This window comes from Pseudophryne corroboree, chromosome 7 (genome assembly GCF_028390025.1).
Source record: "Pseudophryne corroboree isolate aPseCor3 chromosome 7, aPseCor3.hap2, whole genome shotgun sequence".
NCBI classification, from domain to species: domain Eukaryota; kingdom Metazoa; phylum Chordata; class Amphibia; order Anura; family Myobatrachidae; genus Pseudophryne; species Pseudophryne corroboree.
The window spans coordinates 127,801,521-127,825,549 of record NC_086450.1 but is presented as its reverse complement, the minus strand read 5'-3'; the positions used below and the strand labels follow the sequence as shown (position 1 = coordinate 127,825,549).

At 45.3% G+C, this 24,029-nt stretch overlaps 1 protein-coding gene across 2 annotated transcripts in view; it reads right to left on the bottom strand.

Moving 5' to 3' along the window:
- The window catches only part of KCNH7 (potassium voltage-gated channel subfamily H member 7), a 930,127-nt gene that overhangs the window by 262,125 nt on the left and 643,973 nt on the right, over positions 1-24,029 (bottom strand). For both annotated transcript variants that reach the window (XM_063933624.1, XM_063933625.1), the window contains one exon: positions 7,233-7,658. In XM_063933624.1, coding sequence (XP_063789694.1) covers positions 7,233-7,658 — 426 coding nt within the window. The remainder of the gene's footprint in view (positions 1-7,232; positions 7,659-24,029) is intronic.

Sequence of the window (24,029 nt, the reverse complement as noted above, 5' to 3'; positions counted from 1 at the left end):
GCATTTAAAAAAAAGTAGAAAATAAAGGATTTATGCGTCTGGGCCTGATCCGTGTTCGGACAGAGTAAGCAGAGCTGCTGATTCCTTGGAAGTAGCAGTGATGCTAGCATATGGTAATGCAACAGGAGGAGTTTGGTATAAGTAGACACCTCCTGCATGCATGCGTGATCCACTCTGCAACACCATCATCTGGCTGAGTAACCCTGAGGTAACTCAGTCCGGCAGCAGCAGCTCCGTTGCTAAGGCCAAGAAATCTCTATCGGCAGATAGGCATCCTATACTAGACCTTGGCACTCCTAAAAAACTGAGACGACACGTCTGTTTTGTTAAATAAAAACCATCTTCACCCCCTCCCCAAATGGCTGCAGACTGTCAATCACCTGACATCTACAGCCTTACAGCACACGAGGATGCAGGACCCATACTGCACATGTCCAGTACGGGTCCTGCGCATGCCCATTGTAACGAATACCGGTACACTGCATGATTTGCCTTTTGCGACCTGAAATCAGGCCCCCAGTTCTGCATTGACATTGCAAGTACCAGACTCACTGTGGGAGCATTCTGCATCTGGCGCTGCTGGAGGCATTGTGTAACTGGCGCTGCTGGGGGCATTCTGTGTATCTGGCACTGCCGAGGACATTCTGTGTATCTGGAGCTGTTGGCGGCATTCTGTGTATCTGGTGCTGCCAGGGGCATTCTGTGTATTAAAAATGTTCTGGACTGATGCCCTGCCCCTTTGTACGCTCCACCCACATAACCGCCCACCTCTTCAAACATAGGAAACATAGGATCTATATGCCAGGGCTCTGCACCAGAGATAAAATCATAACTCAATATTTGTCCGTGCAAAAGCAAATAAGCCTTTCCATCAGTTTATTCAAGTTCTGCCCCAATTAGCCCAAGTAAGTCCACTTTCAGACCAACCCCGGCTATACTGTTGATGGACTGCCCCTTTGAAAATCCACAAATAGGGTCAGATGTTAAGTCAGGCTGTGGTGGTTCTTCTCCCTTTGTTGATAAAAAAGGGAAAGGTTCAAGTAGTGGTATGTTAAGCTCTGTCCAACAAGGGCCATGTCAGAAACTTACACAACTCTAAGTTTAAACTGTAATACGTTTAAATGTAGCTCACTATTATTATGTTTTGTTGATAGCTTTGTCTCAACCGATTCTGTAGAACGCAATCTCTAGCTTTTGTATAAATCTGCAAGTCCGGAGAGCTGGCAACTATGGCAGGTTACAAGGGCACAATGATATGATGTTTTATGCCCACAGCTGTGTGAGATGTCTTGATGGAGGAAGTCATGGTGCAGCAGTGAGTGGCCCCACACCTCCAAAATTTGTTTCCAGTTTATATCAGAGCAAAATCTACATGCATGCAAAAGGGAGGCAATGCCATAGTGCAGTCTCGTACTACAAACTTAATGCCACTAAAACTGAGGCTCTCCTCAATAATGTCTCCACACTAGTGTTACAATCCTTGAAGAAACATTTCCCTCTACTTGCAAGGGGATCCATTCAGGATTCCGGCATTCGGGACCCCGGTAGTTGGAATAATGGCACCAATATTCCGACACTGCTCGGAATGCCAGCACCCAACTGATCTCTGCTGCGGGAAGGGCGGGTTAGGGGGTAAAGGTAAACATACTTACCCAACCTCTGTCGGGATTCTCTACAATGGGATGCTGGTGTCGGTCATATGTACGTCAGCATACCATCCGCCGGCATATCATATGTAACCTATTTGGGAAATAATATCCCCTACTCTATCAAGAATGCATTTGACATTTACTATGTCCCCATGTTTGCTCAGCTGAGCACCTTGGCTGCAGCCTGGATGAATCATACGGTCACTTGGTTGGTATCCGGTCAGATGGTCGACAATGTTAAGGTCGACACTTATTAGGTTGACACTCATTAGGTTGATCACCATTGGTCGACATTGACATGGTCGACATGGACTAATGGAAATGGTCGACACATGAAAGGTCGACATTAGTTTTTCACTTTTTTCTTTTTTGGAATTTTTTCATACATTTACGATCCACGTGGACTACGAATGGGAATGGTAACAATGCCCGAAGCATGGCGAGCGAAGTGAGCCATGCAAGGGGACGCGGTGCACTAATTGGGGTTACCCGTCACTTTACACAGAAAACAATGCCAAAAAAAGTTTTTAAAAAACCATGTCGGCCTTTTCATGCGTCGACCATTTTCAAGTGTCGACCATTAGTCCATGTAGGCCATGTTAATGTCGACCAATAGTGGTCGACCTTAACATTGTCGACCATTCATACCGGAACCTCTTGGTTGGGCCCCTTGGCGGCAGTTAAAATTCTGTTATTATCCAAACTGGTGTTTATTCTGTGCCATTCCCAATGCAATCCCCCGTAAATGTTTAGATTCGATGAAAAAAATTGTGCTTTCATACATTATGTCTGTAAGAGGAAGACTCCCAGGTTTGCCTATGCTTGTGTGGTCCGCTCCAAAAAAACAGAGGGGCTTAACCCTTCCTAATATTACTCGCTACCATAAGGCAGCTTTTACTCTCCTAACTCTGCCTCCCCGTTAGAAGCCATTGATAGAACTGGAGTGTGCTCTACTGTCTGGCTTTCCTGTGCCTGAAACAAGGATGAAAACCTGGAGCCAATTATCAATCAGTGCAATCACCTGATTACTTGTTGCTTTCAAATATAGGGATTACTCAATCCACATATGAAATAACAAAAATCAAGAAAAAGAAGGCGATAGTACTCAGTACTAAAAAGAATTTCAATGAGAGCTATGTAAAGCTGTGAGATAGTATGTGAGGGGGATTAGAGAACAACACATAATCGCTCAAAAAGTGTAAGATTCCTTGGTAATTCAATAGTTTTGCGAGTTGAAAAAAAAAATGACGTAATTGTAGATACTTTCAGAATTAGGAAGATTCCATGACGCTTGAATATCAGAAAATGAGCGTACTCCTTCTGGGCACACCAGCTGACCCATTCTAAAAATCCCGGCCTCCGCCCAATATTTAAAAGAGACAGTTTAAAGACCTGGAGGAAAGTCAGGGTTGTAAAGGAGGTCAGAGGTGATATTTTAGAAGAGGTATGTGGTAGTATACTCTTCCACATTTTGAGGGCAAAGCTCTTTTCTTCTAGCGTGACTCAAAGCTTAGTGTCTTTCGCACGAGTCCAGTCCAAAACCCAATTCAAAAGTATAGCCTGGTAATAGACAGGAATATGAGGAAGCTGAATGCCACCCATATATTTCCGTCTAAAAAGGATGTCATGTTTGAACCAGGGATGGGAGCGTCCCCAGACAAATTTACGTATAAAACTTTGAATCACATGGAACCACGCAGTGGGAGTGTTAATAGGAAGCTTCTGAAGAAGATATAACATTTTTGGAAGGGAGTTCATTTTAACTACATTTGTCCTGCCAAACCAGGACAAATGTAGAGAACGCAATTTTAGATAATCTGAGTGTAAATAATGTAATAATGTAGTGTAGTTCAAAGAAAAAAGTAAAAAGTTGAGGGAGGTCATCAGAAATTTGTACTCCCAAATATTTCAGTTTAGAATTATGCTAAGGGGAATGAATGTTTCAAGTTCTCAACTATGGGGGTCATTCCGAGTTGTTCGCTCGCAAGCTGCTTTTAGCAGCTTTGCACACGCTAAGCCGCCGCCTACTGGGAGTGAATCTTAGCTTATCAAAATTGCGAATGAAAGATTAGCAGAATTGCGAATAGACACTTCTTAGCAGTTTCTGAGTAGCTCCAGACTTACTCGGCATCTGCGATCAGTTCAGTCAGTTTCGTTCCTGGTTTGACGTCACAAACACACCCAGCGTTCGCCCAGACACTCCTCCGTTTCTCCAGCCACTCCCGCGTTTTTCCCAGAAACGGTAGCGTTTTTTCGCACACACCCATAAAACGGCCTGTTTCCGCCAAGAAACACCCACTTCCTGTCAATCACATTACGATCACCAGAACGAAGAAAAAACCTCGTAATGCCGTGAGTAAAATACCTAACTGCATAGCAAATTTACTTGGCGCAGTCGCACTGCGGACATTGCGCATTAGCGACTAATCGCTCCGTTGCGACAAAAAAATAACGAGCGAACAACTCGGAATGACCCCCTAAATTTGATGGGGTAGTAAGATTCATGGCGACCGATTTGGAATAATGAATTTTAAAATTTGAAAGATACCTGAATCTATGGAATTTGGCAATCAAACTTGGAAGGGAAATAATAAAACAATATAGAACAGCGCTCATGTGTAAAAACACTGGATGTCTTGTATTAATATATTGAGTACATACTTAATGGTTAAAAATCACATATATTACAAACAGTATATTAAAACCAATAACGATTGTTATATATCCTGAATAAGCAAGAATCTCACCCACTGAGGTACAGCAATGCAATAAGTCCAACAAATGTGAGCCTGTTCCTATTATGCCACCGGTATCAAGGAAAGCCTTGTCCTGAGTTCTTATAAAGTACTTTTGGTATGTCATGGGGTGAGCACCCTATTGATGGTGCTTTATAATACAGAAGGATATACCTAACAACAGAGGGACTTCTTACGTGCTTGTTTACTCTCAAGCCCTGCTGACAATGAATAGGCCGGAGTCCTTAGTTGAAGTGCGGTCTTTGTCCTCTACACTATTTAATTCCTCTGCAACCAGAGCATATTTTTTATGTGCTCAGTACACCTTTTCACAGGCCAATTCCAGAGCTGGTTCAGGCAGTTGGGTATCTGGGGGGTGGATGGGGTGAATACCCAACGCACTGCGTGGCAGCATTTTTAAGGTCTGCCACAGAGAGCAGAGAAACACGTTCGTGAGAGTATCATTAAAATGCCATGTCCAGTGTTTCTTTGAGATATGAGGAATCAAAAGTTGTAAGAAAACGGGAGCATGTTTGGACCAAGTTATCGGTCCTATAGAAACATTTGACAGAAGATGTAGGTGGTGGTGACTCAGAAACATGTAATCTATCCTAGAATATGTTTGATGTGCATAAGAAAAATATGTATAATCCAATTCTATGGGGTGGGATAATCTCCAGGCATCTATTAGCTGGTGGTCCAGGAGGGTGCGTCTCAATTTTCTATACTCCTTCCCTGGTTTATGGGAAGATTAATTGGAGGTGTCTCCTAACAGTTCAAGGGGCCAATTCAAATCACCCCCCCACCACCACCACTACTATCCCTTCTAAAAGAGACTCAGCAGTTTCAAGTATGGAGGAGGTAAAAGTCGGTTGGAGCGGCCCAGTGTGGGCCTCCTTACCTGGCAGCAGCAGCTCTTCTCCTCAGCCCAGCACAAACTGCTGTGTGCTGGGCTGCAATGTGGCCATGGAGGCACTTAGTATTTATTAAGGGTGTATGACCACGCCTCCTGTGATTAGATCACACCCCCTCAAAAGTACCTGGGCCCAGCCAAGCTCTCTACTGCCCTGCTAATGGGGAATGCCAGACCATTACACTAGAATGGGGACGGAAATTATTCAAGTTCTGAAAACTGCAGGAACTTAAGGCCCATACACAGTAGGCGATATAGTAAATGACGTTGCTCATTTTGACTCTTCCTGATGATATTGTTTACTATATTGTCCAGTGTGTACACTGTAAATGCCGAACGATGCGCTGCCCCACAAGTAGTTAACGACCCTCAGTGTTGGCTGTGCATGCCACTCAATTTGGATTCATTGTCCAATGCTGCATGCATGGCCTGGCCACGGCATGACGTCACTGTGCGATATCACTAGCGATTTCGCACAGTGTGTATGCCCGCGTCCGGCTGCCCGGGCCGGGAGTGGTGCACACTAGACGATGTCGCTCATGGAGCACATCACCTAGTGTGTACGCACCTTTAGGCCATCTTAAGAAAGATCCCAGTACGAATGGTTAATGTAGCAGGTCTTTCAAACGTTCTGTAGCCTTTTGCTGGGCACACACTGGCCGACATATCGGCCATTCAGGTGAACGGCCGATATATCAGAACTCTGTCGATGGGTGTGTACTGACGATATGTCTGTTTACAATAATGTTCACAGACATATCTGCTCTGCAGCACAGCTGATGTCCAATATATCTTCAGATACATTGGCGCATCTGGGTGTGTGTACAGACGACCACCCATAAACTTGCTTCAGAGAATGCCAACAAAGCTGGGCAGGCAATTTAAATGCCTGCCCAGCTGACATCAGAACCACATAAGGAGCAGCTGATCGGTACGTGTGTATAGATTCCTGAATCGGCTGCTCTGATTGTGTGACCTTGGATCCTCCGACATGTCGTCTTAGTGTGTACCCAGCATTAGACTTCCTAAGAAAACATAAACCTTACTCTGCTTGTCTCCTGGTGAACAATTTGTAACCAGGAGAGTGCTGATGCCAGTGTGCATTGATAATGTTGATGACTATGACACTAAGGGGGATATTCAATTGTTTGAAAAGTCGATTGGGTGTCTATTATATAGGATAAAACAGACACCCAGCTGACTTTTCAAACATTTGAATACCTCCTATGTGTAGGGCTAGAGGAAATCATACAACTTTTCCTATGGGTGAAAAACACATTTTCTGTGCGGGCAATGAGGGAGCACTACGGTAAATGCGTGCAGACAGGTGAAGCCAGCAATTATTGTTATCCACAAGGATATTTAGTTTTACATTTGTACTTTCATGCAGGGCCGGACTGGCCATCTGGCATGTTTGGCAAATGCCAAAAGGCCCGATGGCCTGTTGGGCTGGCCCGGTCACACAGAAAGCACAGCTTTACGGTTACCTCCTGCCCATTTGTGGCTGGCTCACAGATAGAAGGGGGTGTGCCACGAGGTCAGGTACCCCTGACTTGTGGCATGCCCCCATGAGATGTGGCTGTGCCCTCATGTCATGCACGGCACACTAAAATGCTAGGGTTCTTCCCTGCTTTTTATGTCACACCCTAAACCAATCATTTTACTAGGAACCGGTGACATCACTGGTGCATAAATAACCTAATTGAGGTCGCTGTTTCCCAGTGACGTGATAGGCTGCATTCTCATGAATATATGTCCAGGTCACAAAATGCCTAAATAAACTTCATGTAGTAAAGGTAATGTCTGAGCTCAGTTGTATCAAAACATCTAATACTACATCCCAAATACTATTCTTATAATTGGTGAGTGGAGCACTGATACATTTATATTTACTTGGCTTGTATTGTTTAGTAAAAAACAAGCTCTGTTACTTACCTCATCTGAGCCAGATCCAAAAATCAGAAGATCAAATGGTATTGCTGCAACCATATCTATTAGGAACCAGCCTTTAAAGTAATGAATTGCAATTTTTGCAGGATCGCTGACAACTTCTTCATTCTGATTAACATATGTGGTCCGGAAGTTTATGAGGATGTCGATAATAAACATGATATCTACCATTAAGTCTACAACATTCAAGGGGTTGCAGGAATATCCGCACGCACGTCTCCTCTGCTCCTCTAAGTCATTCAGTAGAAAGGCAGCTGAGTAAGGTGTGAAGATGGCAGTATAAATAACCAGCAACAAAATTAACCAGTCCCATACGGCTTTAAAAGGGCTATAGTGCAAAATAGTAAACTTATTCATACGAGGTGTTTGTAGTTTGTATTCTGGCAACACATCAGCTCCCAGTGACAGCACCTGTGGAGAGAGAGCATTAAAGAAAATAAATTAGTTTCAATGTATTGCCTCAAATTATCAAAAAAGCTTATAACTACCTACCACCACTGGTTATTACTCAAGATACAACACGTAAACACCTTCATTCTAGGGGTACCAAGAAGCACTGAAGTCTCCCCGCTTGTCTTTTTAAAGGAACATAACCAATAACCACAATACAAAACCTACTAAGTTACATCACTTCCCAACTTCCCTGGGAGACTGGGAGTAATATCAAACCTTCTAAAGAGGACAAATGAAGAAGTCGTCCATAGCAACCAATCCAATTCTATGTATCATTTACCTAGTACAGTCTATCAAATCATAAAGTACCCTGTAGTTGTCTTTTTTATTAGGTTTGTTACATCTCCCCTTAACGAGCTCCACTGCTCACCAGACGGTTTCCTGATGATGAGGCTCATTCAGATGTGGTCACAAAGCGGTTATTATATGCACATTGGTCAATGTCTTCTTACTGCGCATACATCTGAGCCACAGTGCACACACGCAGCAAATGATCTGTGATTCCGGTCACAATGAGGAATTAATCGCACAGCGAGTGACAGGAAGACAGTGTTTGGGGTAGGAATGGGGAGTGGTTGGATAATCGTAGGTGAGTCATGGCCGTTCAAGCTGCGTTTTCCGGGCATGTTACTGGAGAGCCCTTTATGCTCCAGTAGACCAGCTTAGCATCTACAGAGGCCCTCAGACTCTGCAACATGTCCTGAATTGCAATGTTGGTACAAATGTATCAGCAATGATACGTTGTTGGACGAAAATGATGTGACTGCAGTGAGGGCGTCCCAATGCTCTGGTCAGCTTCTGCCCAATTTAGCATATACTCGCAATTGCGTACGGCAAAAGAAAGCGACAGCAGCAATAACAACTGCACCTGAATGAGCCTCGATAGATCTACAATGTCTAGGTTGATAGTCAACAGATCCTGATTTTCTAGCCATGTGGACTATGATTGGGAATAGTAATCTGTGGCGAGAACAGCAACAGTGGAGCGGGCCACGGTGTCAGAAACGTTCCTACTGATGGTGGTCACATGACATGAAATATACAAGAATTGGCCTAAAAAAAAAAAATGTTGTCGACCATCTCTTTTGTGTCGACCACCGTCATTTCAACATTTTTCCCTTCGACCTTTTGTACCTGTCGAACATAACTACTGTTGACCTTTTATCTGTCAACTTTTGTACCTGTCGGCCTAATGCATGTCGACCATATGTAGTCGACCTATTAACTGTAGCTCTACAGTATTATACCAGACACAGTCTTCAAGTGGAATTCTTTTTGAAGGAGTATGATTTGTTGTTGCTATGGAATAAAACATTACAAGTTTCCTATAAAACCTATAGAACAGGAAAGACGCTACATGTAGTTTCTAAAATAATATACTCACAAAAACTGAAATTGCTGAGTATAAATGCCATTGTTAAGAACACCACTGGGTGTTGCTCGTTTGACTAGAAAACATTTATTATATCATAGAAAGCACTTAGAGATTAGTGCACCATGAAACAGCTATGGTTTGAAATTACAGGTTGAGTATCCCATATCCATATATTCCGAAATACGGAATATTCCGAAATACGGACTTTTTTGAGTGAGTGTGAGATAGTGAAACCTTTATTTTTTGATGTCTCAATGTACACAAACTTTGTTTAATACACAAAGTTATTAAAAATATTGTATTAAATGACCTTCAGGCTGTGTGTATAAGGTGTATATGAAACATACATGAATTGTGTGAATGTAGACACACTTTGTTTAATGCACAAAGTTATAAAAAATATTGGCTAAAATTACCTTCAGGCTGTGTGTATAAGGTGTATATGTAACATAAATGCATTCTGTGCTTAGATTTAGGTTCCATCACCATGATATCTCACTATGGTATGCAATTATTCCAAAATACGGAAAAATCCCATATCCAAAATACCTCTGGTCCCAAGCATTTTGGATAAGGGAGACTCAACCTGTACTACAGCAATTTCACATTGTTACACTAAACACTAAACAATATAACTGATTGAAGGTACACTTTTCTACCAAGATAGGGCTAGAAAGTCTAATTCATATACATGTATACTGTATTACAGACCAGAATACCAAACAGGCACAGATTTATAAACAGACACACATGTGTAAACATTCCTATTTTATACAGTATATGTAGAAACTTAACAGAACTAAACAAATGGATTTACCTAAATGGGGGAATCACAAGGAAAATTAGGTTTTATACAATTACTGAGTACAAAATTAGGGAGTTGATTTGATTTGTGGTGGTAAAGTAGATGGGTGGAACAGTTGCCCAAATGTAAATAAGGAATGCTAGGTAATATCTGATTGGCTGTCTGCTTCTCCACTCTTTAGAACAGGGCTGGCCAAACCGGTTCTCGAGATCTACCAACAGTTCATGTTTTCCAGGCCTCCTGGAGATCTGTAGAATTCATACAGGGTTTTTGTCCCAGTAAAAGGATAACGGGACAGAGAAGATAGCCTCTTTTTGGGGGCACTCCTTGCTTTAATTTATTGTTTAAAAAACAATTTTTAATAAAGTTCATTAAAAAACGATAATGATAATGAGAAAATGTTCTAACCTTATACTAAACCGTTTTACATTGGTAAACGTGACTATATTGAATATGCTTACCCATTAGGATAGAATGAAAATCAGCAATTCCCAGGACTTTCAACGTATTGCTCCAGTGTTTTCGAGAGAGCAATAATCAGATGTCCTTTGCACTGCTGTGTACTCTATATACAAATTTTGCTGTATCTGATAAATCGTCAGATGAATGCTCAAAAGTTTTTTCAGCTGACATAAATGTGAAAGCCGCGAATTAACAAAAAATGGGAAAGCAATGTATCACTGCCTGGTGAATAAACAAACATAGGTGATATATATTCTTAATCTGTATTGTATAATGTGGAAACACTGTTGGAGTAATTTTCCACTGCATCGGGCATAAGCACTGAATGGAGAGGGACACTATATTGTAAATTAGAGCTTTGAACACCAGTCTTAATATCCATGTACAGACTAATAGTATTGTATCAAGAATAGTACCAGTACCGAGTACCCGACCACCTCTGCTGCCTTCCTATGTGTGGGGACAATTCCCACAGTGAATAGGAGGTGAGAGAGTGGAGCGGACGGTGCTGGTAAGAAGGAAAGGAAAGAGCGGTGTCTGCTACTGTTGAGGGCTGCGAGTACAGTTCGTCCCTGGTAACCGCGAGGTCATTGCAGGGAAATCTCATCTCGTCGCACCTCAATGAGAGGAGCACCTGAATACCTGTCCGTGGAGAAAAGGTCTGCACTGTAAAGACTGATGCCGCTGGCGTGTGTGTGTCCTGTGTCTGTCTAGAGCCCGCGTCCGGCGCCGTGTTCTAAGCACGGGGATTCCGGAGTGACATCTGATTATTGCTCTCTCGAAAACACTGGAGCAATACGTTGAAAGTCCTGGGAATTGCTGATTTTCATTCTATCCTAATAGGTAAACATATTCAATATAGTCACGCTTACCAATGTAAAACGGTTTAGTATAAGGTTAGAACATTTTCTCATTATCATTATCGTTTTTTAATGAACTTTATTAAAAATTGTGTTTTAAACAATAAATTAAAGCAAGGAGTGCCCCCAAAAAGAGGCTATCTTCTCTGTCCCGTTATCCTTTTACCGGGACAAAAACCCTGTATGAATCCATTTTTTCATAACCTCAGGGGAGCACCGCCAACATTATCAAATTGTTCTCTCAAATTCATTTGAATTTTACATGTTTATATTGTTGGTAAATAATCTACTACACATATACTAATTGTCAGCTGTGCAGGAATACCTCATCCTGTCAGATCTGTAGAATTGTCAGTTAGGAATGAATGCAGCACATCTTAATTAGTAATGACTACACCTGTGCTCTTGCAAGGTGGGCTGGAAAATGTGAACCGTTGGTAGATCTCGAGGACTGGTTTGGCCAGCCATGCTTTAGAAGGTTTACATTATTATATTTTATTGGAGGATTATCATACAATACATTGCAACAGGGTATTGTCAAAACACATAACACAAGTATAAAGCATTTCTCAGGTAGAAGAAAAGGGATAGGGAATACAGATATTAACTCTTCAGGAGGTTTGATACATACTGTATGTACGGCAATACACATAACTTGCCTGTAGATAAAATATCACTGAGACAGATCACTGATGACAGTATGGTTCAGGAAGGAGAAAAAGGTATTATGGGGCTTTTAAACAAAGACTGTTGTTTTGTCTAACGGATAGATTACCTCCCAACAGTGGGATATGATTGACAGGCAGAGGCGTTCGCTGGGTGGGAGGGGGCGGGCCAGCGGCGCTTGGCCACCGTTTTGGGGGCGCGGACCGTGCGGGGGTGGGCAGCGGCGGCGACCCGGGATGCGACAAATAGCTCACTGCCAGCGTGCAGGAGCTGCGCAGGTAGGGAGCTACTTGTGCAATGCTTTCGTACTTGTGCGGGGGGGGGGGGGGGGTTAGGAGGGGGGCCTGACATGCGGGGGGCGGACTAGCCCCGTGCTGGGCGTCCCACCGCATGTCAAAGTAATTGATCATAGATGTGCTAAATTTAGCACATCTACAATCAACTCTGAATTACCCTCTATGGCATTTAAAGATGCTATAAGACAGACACATCGATAACCCTGACTCAGTTCCAGTCTCCCAAATGTTGGACAGCATGTTTATGTGTAGTACTGTATATAGTGTTGTTACGGCCCCCAGGATGCCAGCAGCGGGGCGAGCGCTAGTAAGCCCCTTGCGGGCTCGCTGCGCTGGCCATGTTGCGGGCACGGTGGCAAAACACAGGTTATATTCTCCCTCTATGGGTGTGGTGGACACCCATAGAGGGAGAAAAGCCTGTGGCGCTGGGATTCTGGCGCCGGCATTGCGGGATCCCTGCGTTGGCATTGCGATCACCGGGATCTTCACCACTTCCCGTTGTTACAATCATGCCTGTTTGTGCACTTATACTTGGTATGAGATAAATAATTATCTCTATTGCACAGAGCTGACAAGTATGTTACTTTGCAAGCAGTTATCCAATTTGTTAATCTCACAGAGCAGAACCTATCCTAATGCTGCGGCCATCCTCTTACAAGGTCGTCTGTACAGCTCAGCCATGTATAACACATCATTTTTCTCCAAGTATATACTCAAGGGGCAAAATTTGATAGAATGAGAAACACCTAACAAATGACTTGTCCTTAAATGTAACTTGGACCTTATTCGTCTCCAGCTGTCTTCTGGCCGAGACCCAGTGGGAGGGATGAGCAACTGTTTCATAAGACATTTGGCACTGGCCAGTTCAGTGGAATGGAACACTGGTGACAGTGATCTTAATTCTTTTGTGATTTCTCCAAAGTATATGAACAATAGTTGTTAGGCCAGTCAAGACAGCTGATAATATGACTTTGTCTTTCTGCCATGAGTGTCATTTAATGTGCACTGCAATTAACAGAGCAGGAATGATAACAGCCCAGAAGCTATCATCCTAGATGTTACTGCTCACACTTGCATACTCAGATAATTATGTACGTACCCAGTGGCCACTATTCCCTGAATGATTTTTTCCTGAATTTAGAAACCAGGGTCTTAAAGGAATATTATCATTATTTCAACATACTAAACCATTGATGACAGGAATTCAATTAGCTGTGGTAAATTACTACGGTTAATTGATACCCGGGGGTAAGTCTATTATTCCGTATAGCTGGTCACTATCGGAGATTTTGTTTCACCTACCCGGTGGTGGGAGAAAAAATATCACAATAAGTGAAGTTTTTTAGTGACCGCAAAAACATATGGATCTGTAAACTTTTCCCGTCCTGTGATTTTCACATGGTAGCAGGTAAATTCTACTGCAAAAAAAACAACTGATAAAAACATCAATAAAAAAATACAATAAAGCCTGAATACCCCCCTATGGGGCATAATTAGCATATAATAAATATTCAGTATATATTATTCAGTTAGCTGTGTTTTGCAATTGCTATTGCAAAAACTATTTTCTCAAAGTCAACTAAAGAATAGCATAAACCCAAATCCATAATAAATTGTGACATACATTTAATGGATATCCAAATGTAATTGAATTTTAAAGCAAAAATAAGATTTTAAACCTACCGGTAAATCTTTTTCTCCTAGTCCGTAGAGGATGCTGGGGACTCCGTAAGGACCATGGGGAATAGACGGGCTCTGCAGGAGACATGGGCACTCTAAGACTTTAGATGGGTGTGAACTGGCTCCTCCCCCTATGCCCCTCCTCCAGACCTCAGTTAAAGAACTGTGCCAAGAGGAGACTGACAGTACGAGGAAAGGATTTTTGTTAATCTAAGGGCGAGATACATACCAGCCCACACCATCCACACCGTACAACATGGAATATACGAAACCAGTCAACAGTATGAACAAACAGCATCAGCCAGAGACTGATCTCAACTGTAACATAACCCTTATGTAAGCAACAACTATATACAAGCCTTGCAGAAATAGCCCACACTGGGACGGGCGCCCAGCATCCTCTACGGACTAGGAGAAAAAGATTTACCGGTAGGTTTAAAATCTTATTTTCTCTTACGTCCTAGAGGATGCTGGGGACTCCGTAAGGACCATGGGGAGTATACCAAAGCTCCAGACCGGGCGGGAGAGTGCGGATGACTCTGCAGCACCGATTGAGCAAACATGAGGTCCTCATTAGCCAGGGTATCAAACTTGTAGAATTTTGCAAAAGTGTTTGAACCCGACCAAGTAGCTGCCCGGCAAAGCTGTAATGCCGAGACGCCTCGGGCAGCCGCCCAAGAAGAGCCCACCTTCCTAGTGGAATGGGCCTTTACCGAATTAGGTAACGGCAATCCAGCCGTAGAATGAGCCTGCTGAATCGTGTTACAGATCCAGCGAGCAATAGTCTGCTTAGAAGCAGGAGTTACAACCTTGTTGGCCGCATACAGGACAAACAGTGCCTCTGTTTTCCTAACTTGAGCCGTCCTGGCTACATAAATTTTTAAGGCCCTGACTACATCAAGGGACTTGGAATCCTCCAAGTCACCCGTAGCCACAGGCACCACAATAGGTTGGTTCATATGAAACGACGAAACCACCTTAGGTAGAAATTGAGGACGAGTTCTCAACTCTGCTCGATCCACATGGAAAATCAGATAGGGGCTCTTGTGAGACAAAGCCGCCAATTCGGACACCCGCCTCGCAGATGCCAAGGCCAACAACATGACCACTTTCCAAGTGAGAAATTTTAATTCAACCGTTTGAAGAGGTTCAAACCAGTGTGACTTAAGGAACTGTAACACCACGTTAAGGTCCCACGGTGCCACTGGGGGCACAAAAGGAGGTTGGATGTGCAGCACTCCCTTTACAAAAGTCTGGACTTCTGGGAGAGAAGCCAATTCCTTCTGAAAGAATATAGATAAGGCCGAAATCTGCACCTTAATGGAGCCTAACTTTAGGCCCATATCCACTCCTGTCTGTAGAAAATGGAGAAAATGACCCAGCTGAAAATCTTCCGTAGGAGCATTCTTGGCTTCACACCAAGAAACATATTTCCTCCAGATACGGTGTTGGTGCTTCGCCGTTACCTCCTTCCTAGCTTTGATTAGAGTAGGGATAACTTCCCCCGGAATACCTTTCCTAGCTAGGATTTGGTGTTCAACCGCCATGCCGTCAAACGTAACCGCGGTAAGTCTTGGAACACACAGGGCCCCTGTTGCAACAGGTCCTCCCTGGGAGGAAGAGGCCACGGATCTTCTGTGAGCATTTCCTGAAGATCTGAATACCAGGCCCTTCGAGGCCAATCTGGAACAATGAGTATTGTCTGCATTCTTGTTCGTCTTATGATTCTCAATATTTTTGAGATGAGTGGAAGTGGAGGGAACACATAGACCGCCTGAAACACCTACGGTGTCACCAGGGCGTCCACCGCCACTGCCTGAGGGTCCCTCGACCTGGAACAATACGTCCGAAGCTATTTGTTGAGGCGTGACGCCATCATGTCTATTTGAGGAAGTCCCCAACGACTTGTTATCTCTGCTAAGACTTCTTGATGAAGTCCCCACTCTCCTGGATGGATATCGTCTCTGCTGAGGAAGTATGCTTCCCAGTTGTCTACTCCCGGAATGAAGACAGCTGACAGAGCGCTTACATGATTTTCCGCCCAGCGAAGAATCCTGGTGGCTTCTGCCATTGCTGCTCTGCTCCTTGTCCCGCCCTGGCGGTTTACATGCGCCACGGCTGTGACGTTGTCTGACTGAATCAGAACGGGTAGGTTGCGAAGAAGACTCTCCGCTTGTTGTAGGCCATTGTATATGGCCCTTAATTCCAGCACATTGATGTGTAGACAAGCATCCTGGCTTGACCATATTCCCTGAAAATTTCTTCCTTGTGTGACTGCTCCCCATCCCCGGAGGCTCGCGTCTGTGGTCACAAGAACCCACTCTTGAATGTCGAACCTGCGACCCTCTAGAATGTGAGCACTCTGAAGCCACCACAGGAGAGATACCCTGGCCCTGGGGGACAGGCTTATCCTCTGATGTATTTGTAGATGGGACCCTGACCACTTGTCCAGAAGGTCCCATTGAAAAGTTCTCGCGTGGAACCTGCCGAACGGAATGGCCTCGTAGGCCGACACCATCTTTCCCAATACATTGATGAACTGACACCCTTTTCGGCATTAGCAGGTCCCTGACCATGTTCTGGAGTTCCTGGGCTTTTTCTGTTGGGAGAAAAACCCTCTATTTTTCCGTGTCCAGAACCATGCCCAAAAATGACAGCCAAGTTGTCGGAACCAACTGCGACTTTGGTAGATTTAGAATCCAGCCGTGTTGTTGTAGTACTCTCAGGGAGAGAGACACGCTTCTCAGTAACTGATCTCTTGATTTTGCCTTTATCAGGAGATCGTCCAAGTATGGGATAATTGTGACTCCTTGCTTTCGCAGGAGCCCCATCATTTCCACCATCACCTTGGTGAAAATTCTCGGGGCCGTGGAAAGCCCAAACGGCAACGTCTGAAACTGGTAATGACAATCCTGTACAGCAAATCTCAGGTACGCCTGATGAGGGGGATAAATGGGGACATGAAGGTATGCATCCTTTATGTCTAACGACACCATAAAATCCCCCCCTTCCAGGCTGGAGATCACTGCCCGGAGAGATTCCATCTTGAATTTGAACCTTTTCAAATACAGGTTCAGGGATTTTAGATTCAGAATGGGTCTGACCGAGCCATCCGGCTTCGGGACCACAAATAGGGTTGAAAAATACCCCTTCCCCTGTTGCATTAGGGGAACCTTGATGATCACTTGCTGTTGACACAGCTTTTGTATGGCAGCTGAAACTATTTCCCTCTCTGGGGGAGAAGCTGGCAAGGCCGATTTGAAAAATCGGCGAGGAGGCACTTCTTCGAACTCCAGTTTGTAGCCTTGGGATACAATTTTCGACCGCCCAAGGATCCAAATCCGACTGAACCCAGACCTGGCTGTAGAGTCGAAGACGTGCCCCCACCGGTGCGGACTCCCTCAGCGGAGCTCCAGCATCATGCAGTGCATTTTGTAGAGGCCGGGGAGGACTTTTGCTCCTGGGAACTACCTGTAGCAGGCGCTCTTTTCCCTCTACCTCTACCTCTGGCGAGGAAGTAAGAACCTCGACCCTTTCTGAACTTATGCAACCGAAAGGACTGCATCTGATATTGAGGTGTTTTCTTTTGCTGTGGGGGAACGTAAGGCAAAAAAGAAGACTTACCCGCAGTAGCTGTGGAAACCAGGTCCGCGAGGCCCTCCCCAAATAGAACCTCACCCTTGTAAGGTAAAGTCTCCATATGTCTCTTTGAATCGGCATCACATGTCCATTGGCGGGTCCACAGGGACCTTCTAGACGAAATTGCCATGGCATTGGCTCTTGAACCCAACAGCCCAATATCTCTTGCAGCCTCTCTCATATATAACGCTGCGTCCTTAATGTAACCCAAGGTCAACAAAATGCTATCTTTATCTAGGGTGTCAATGTCAGATGACAAGTTATCTGCCCACGCTGCAATTGCGCTACCCACCCATGCCGACGCTACTGCCGGTCTGAGCAGGGCACCCGTATGCGTGTAAATTGATTTTAAGGTAGTTTCCTGTCTGCGATCAGCAGGATCCTTGAGGGCTGCCGTGTCTGGAGCACGTCAAAGCCTTGTCCACCGTAACCTGTCCTGTGAGGGGAAGGGATACGCCATAATAATTCTCTTGGGAATCTGCAGTTTCTTGTCTGGAGTTTCCCAAGCTTTTTCAAATAAAGCGTTCAGCTCATGAGATGGGGGAAACGTTACCTCAGGTTTCTTTTCCTTAAACATGCAGACCCTCGTGTCAGGGACAGAGGGGTCCTCAGTGATACGCAAAACATCTTTTATTGCAATAATCATATAATGAATACTCTTGGCCACCCTTGGGTGTAACCGTGCATCATCATAGTCGACACTGGAGTCGAAATCCGTGCCGGTATCAGTGTCTGCTATCTGGGAAAGGGGACGTTTATGAGACCCCGAAGGGCCTTGTGACACAGTCAAAGCCATGGATTGACTCCCTGCTGTTTCCCTGGATTCTGCTTTGTCCAATTTTTTATGTAATAAAGTCACATTTGCATTTAAAATATTCCACATATCCAACCAATCAGGTGTCGGCGGTGCCGACGGAGACACCACAATCATCTGCTCTGCATCCTCCCTAGACGAGCCTTCCGCTTCAGACATGCCGACACACACGTACTGACACACTGGGATATACAAATATGGGGACAGCCCCCCAATGAGGCCCTTTGGAGAGACAGAGAGAGAGTATGCCAGCACACACCCAGCGCCACTGGACACTGGAACAAAGTCCCAGTCTGTGCAGCGCTTTTTATATATATATATGTATACACCTTTTTGCGCCAAATAAATGTGCCCCCCTCGTTTTTGCTCTCTGTTACTTGGTTCAGCAGGGGAGAGTCCAGGAGCAGCTTCTCTGCAGCTTGCTGTGGAGAAAATGGTGCTGGTTAGTGCTGGAGGATCAAGCCCCGCCCCATCGACGGCGGGCTTCGGTCCCGCTCAATTTTTTATACTGGCAGGGTCTTTATAATATACTGCCTCTGCAGTATCTGATACCTGTGCCAGTGTTAGTAAGGTAATTATTGCTGCCCAGGGCGCCCCCCCTGCGCCCTGCACCCATGCTGTGCCTTGTGTGTGTGTGGGAGCAATGGCGCGTAGCGTGACCGCTCCACGGTACCTCAGTGAAGATCTGAAGTCTTCTGCCACCTGTGAAGTCTTCTTTCTTCTTATACTCACCCGGCTTCTATCTTCCGGCTCTGTGAGGAGGACGGCGGCGCGGCTCCGGGACGAACAGCGAGGACGACACCTGTGTTCCGACCCTCTGGAGCTAATGGTGTCCAGTAGCCTAAGAAGCAGAGCCTATCAGTTAAGTAGGTCTGCTTCTCTCCCCTCAGTCCCACGATGCAGGGAGCCTGTTGCCAGCAGTGCTCCCTGAAAATAAAAAACATAACAAAAGTCTTTTCAGAGAAACTCAGTAGAGCTCCCCTGCAGTGCATCCAGTCTCCTCTGGGCACAGGATCTAACTGAGGTCTGGAGGAGGGGCATAGGGGGAGGAGCCAGTTAACACCCATCTAAAGTCTTAGAGTGCCCATGTCTCCTGCGGAGCCCGTCTATACCCCATGGTCCTTACGGAGTCCCTAGCATCCTCTAGGACGTAAGAGAAATAAAAGATTGGAGTGGTGATGTAAGCAATTTTAATCATAAAAAAAGGCTGTGGGTGACTTGGCCTTCCTTCACTTTCCAGGAGGTGAATAGGGCCTATTTCTTTTTAATCTGGGCCCCAACATTAATGGATTCAGACAAGAAGCAACTTATCTAAAGACACCAGCAGTAGTCTGCCAATCATACTGCACCTGATGGGGCAGTACTGATTTTGGCGGTCTACATCCTGCTGTGACAGTCAAGAGGTAAATCTCACATCACAGTGCTCTGTTCATGAAGGTGTGTTGTGTGCATTCAACATTGATGCACATGCATTGCTGACATGTTTATAGGAGAAGGGAATGGTCTGAGGTGTAGCCTCCCTAACCCATTCTAAAGAAAAGCCATGCACTTTTAGACTGACCTTACCCCAATTTTAGGTGCCTCCTGAAAGTTTCTAAAGACGCAGTTTGAGGGCATTTTCACTATATTTTCCAGGTCCCAATCTTTCCTGGATGTTATGCAGGCAAGACAGTAGTTGTTTGAGCCTGGTTTGAAGAGATGTCACTTTATTTTTTTTTATATTTTTCTCTAAAATGGAAATTTCATACCATATCTATTTTGTATTCCGTTTGATGTGCTTTTTTTTTTAAACATGTCTTGGTTAATAAGCATAATTAAAATTATTACCTACTGGCTATATGTTGTAAATATGTTAGAGGTTTGGCCAGGAACTGTCTGCGAATGAAAAAAAACTTATACCCTGATAATTAACTATAGCTTATTTAAAACAAAGAGAAGGGAATTGAAAATAAGATTTTACTTACCGGTAAATCTATTTCTCTTAGTCCGTAGTGGATGCTGGGGACTCCGTAAGGACCATGGGGATAGACGGGCTCCGCAGGAGACATGGGCACTTTAAGAAAGAATTTAGGTTCTGCTGTGCACTGGCTCCTCCCTCTATGCCCCTCCTCCAGACCTCATTTAGAGAAACTGTGCCCAGAAGAGCTGACAGTACAAGGAAAGGATTTTGGTAATCCAGGGCAAGATTCATACCAGCCACACCAATCACACCGTATAACATGTGATAACAATCAGTTAACAGTATGACAAATAACAGAGCATCAGGTCAAACCCTGATGCAACCATAACTTAACCCTTATTGAAGCAATAACTATATACAAGTATTGCAGAAGAAGTCCGCACTTGGGACGGGCGCCCAGCATCCACTACGGACTACGAGAAAAAGATTTACCGGTAAGTAAAATCTTATTTTCTCTAACGTCCTAGTGGATGCTGGGGACTCCGTAAGGACCATGGGGATTATACCAAAGCTCCCAAACGGGCGGGAGAGTGCGGATGACTCTGCAGCACCGATTGAGCAAACACAAGGTCCTCCTCAGCCAGGGTATCAAACTTGTAGAACTTTGCAAAAGTGTTTGAACCTGACCAAGTAGCTGCTCGGCAAAGCTGTAATTATTATTATTATTATTATTACCAGTTATTTATATAGCGCACACATATTCCGCAGCGCTTTACAGAGAATATTTGCCCATTCACATCAGTCCCTGCTCCAGTGGAGCTTACAATCTATATTCCCTACCACATGTACACACAGACACATTCAATCTAGGGTTAATTTTGTTGGGTGCCAATTAACCTGCCAGTATATTTTTGGGATTGTGGGAGGAAACCGGAGTACCCGGAGGAAACCCACGCAAGTACGGGGAGAATATACAAACTCCGAACAGTTAAGGCCATGGTGGGAATCGAACCCATGACCTCAGTGCTGTGAGGCAGTAATGCTAACCATTACACCATCCGTACTGCCGTAATGCCGAGACCCTTCGGGCAGCCGCCCAAGAAGAGCCCACCTTCCTAGTGGAATTGGCCTTAACTGATTTTGGCAGCGGCAATCCAGCCGCAGAATGAGCCTGCTGAATTGTGTTACAGATCCAGCGAGCAATAGTTTGCTTTGAAGCAGGAGCACCAAGCTTGTTGGAAGCATACAGGATAAACAAAGACTCTGTTTTCCTGACCCTAGCCGTTCTGGCTACATAAACCTTCAAAGCCCTGACCACATCAAGTAACTCGGAATCCTCCAAGTCAGTAGTAGCCACAGGCACCACAATAGGTTGGTTTATATGAAAGGATGAAACCACTTTCGGCAGAAATTGTGGACGGGTCCGCAATTCTGCTCTATCCGCATGGAAAACCAGATAGGGGCTTTTATGTGACAAAGCCGCCAACTCTGACACACGCCTAGCCGAAGCCAAGGCTAACAGCATGACCACCTTCCACGTGAGATATTTCAACTCCACCATTTTGAGTGGTTCAAACCAGTGGGATTTCAGGAAACTCAACACCACGTTAAGATCCCAAGGTGCCACTGGAGGCACAAAAGGGGGCTGAATATGCAGCACTCCCTTTACAAACGTCTGAACTTCAGGTAGAGAAGCCAACTCCTTTTGAAAGAAAATGGATAGGGCCGAAATCTGGACCTTAATGGAACCCAATTTTAGGCCCAAATTCAGTCCGGACTGTAGGAAGTGAAGGAAACGGGCCAGCTGGAATTCCTCCGTAGGAGCATTCCTGGCCTCACACCAAGCAACATATTTTCGCCATATACGGTGATAATGTTGAGCTGTCACGTCCTTCCTAGCCCTTATCAGCGTAGGAATGACCTCATCCGGAATGCCTTTCTCTGCTAGGATCCGGCGTTCAACCGCCATGCCGTCAAACGCAGCCGCGGTAAGTCTTGGAACAGACAGGGCCCCTGTTGCAACAAGTCCTGTCTTAGAGGAAGAGGCCACGGGTCCTCTGTGAGCATTTCTTGCAGATCTGGATACCAGGTCCTTCGTGGCCTGGAACAATGAGTATTGTTCTCACTCCTCTTTTTCTTATTATCCTCAGCACCTTGGGTATGAGAGGAAGAGGAGGAAATACATAAACCGACTGGAACACCCGCGGTGTCACCAGGGCGTCTACAGCTATCGCCTGAGGGTCTCTTGACCTGGCGCAATACCTCTGTAGCTTTTTGTTGAGGCGGGATGCCATCATGTCCACCTCTGGCAGTTCCCACCGACTTGTAATCTGTGCGAAGACTTCCTGATGAAGTCCCCACTCTACCGGGTGGAGGTCGTGTCTGCTGAGGAAGTCTGCTTCCCAGTTGTCCACTCCCGGGATGAACACTGCTGACAGTGCGCTTACGTGATTCTCCGCCCAGCAAAGAATTCTGGTGGCTTCCGCCATCGCCACTCTGCTCCTTGTGCCGCCTTGGCGGTTTACATGAGCCACTGCGGTGATGTTGTCTGACTGAATCAGAACCGGTTGGTCGCGAAGCAGGGTCTCCGCTTGACGTAGGGCGTTGTATATGGCCCTTAGTTCCAGGATGTTGATGTGAAGGCAAGTCTCTTGACTTGACCACAGACCTTGGAAATTTCCTCCCTGTGTGACTGCACCCCAACCTCGGAGGCTTGCGTCCGTGGTCACCAGGACCCAGTCCTGAATGCCGAATCTGCGTCCCTCGAGAAGGTGAGCGCTCTGCAGCCACCACAGGAGTGACACCCTGGCCCTGGGGGATAGGGTGATTAACCGATGCATCTGAAGATGTGATCCGGACCACTTGTTTAGTAAGTCCCATTGAAAAGTCCTCGCATGGAACCTGCCGAAGGGAATGGCCTCGTATGATGCCACCATCTTTCCCAGGACACGAGTGCAGTGATGCACTGACACCTGTTTTGGTTTTAAAAAGTTCCTGACCAGTGTCATGAGTTCCTGAGCTTTCTCCATCGGGAGATAAACCCTTTTCTGGTCTGTGTCTAGAATCATGCCCAGGAAAGGCAGACGAGTCGTAGGAACCAACTGCGACTTTGGAATATTTAGAATCCAGCCGTGTTGCCGTAACACTTCCAGAGAAAGTGCTACGCTGATCAGCAACTGCTCTCTTGATCTCGCTTTTATGAGGAGATCGTCCAAGTATGGGATAATTGTGACTCCTTGCTTCCGCAGGAGTACCATCATTTCCGCCATTACCTTGGTAAATATTCTCGGTGCCGTGGAGAGACCAAACGGCAACGTCTGATGAGGTGGATAAATGGGGACATGAAGGTATGCATCCTTTATGTCCAGAGACACCATAAAATCCCCCCCTTCCAGGCTTGCGATGACCGCTCTCAGCGATTCCATCTTGAACTTGAACCTTTTCAGGTACATGTTCAGGGATTTTAAATTCAATATGGGTCTGACCGAACCGTCCGGTTTCGGGACTACAAACATGGTCGAATAATAACCCCTTCCTTGTTGAAGGAGGGGAACCTTGACCACCACCTGTTGAAGATACAATTTGTGAATTGCAGTTAACACTATTTCCCTCTCGTGGGGGGTAGCTGGCAGGGACGATTTGAGGTATCGTGAGGGGGCATCTCCTCGAATTCCAGCTTGTATCCCTGAGACACAATATCTATTGCCCAGGGATCCAACTGGGAGTGAACCCACTTGTGGCTGAAATTTCGAAGACGTGCCCCCACCGGGCCTAGCTCCGCCTGTGGAGCCCCAGCGTCATGCGGTGGATTTTGTAGAGGCCGGGGAGGACT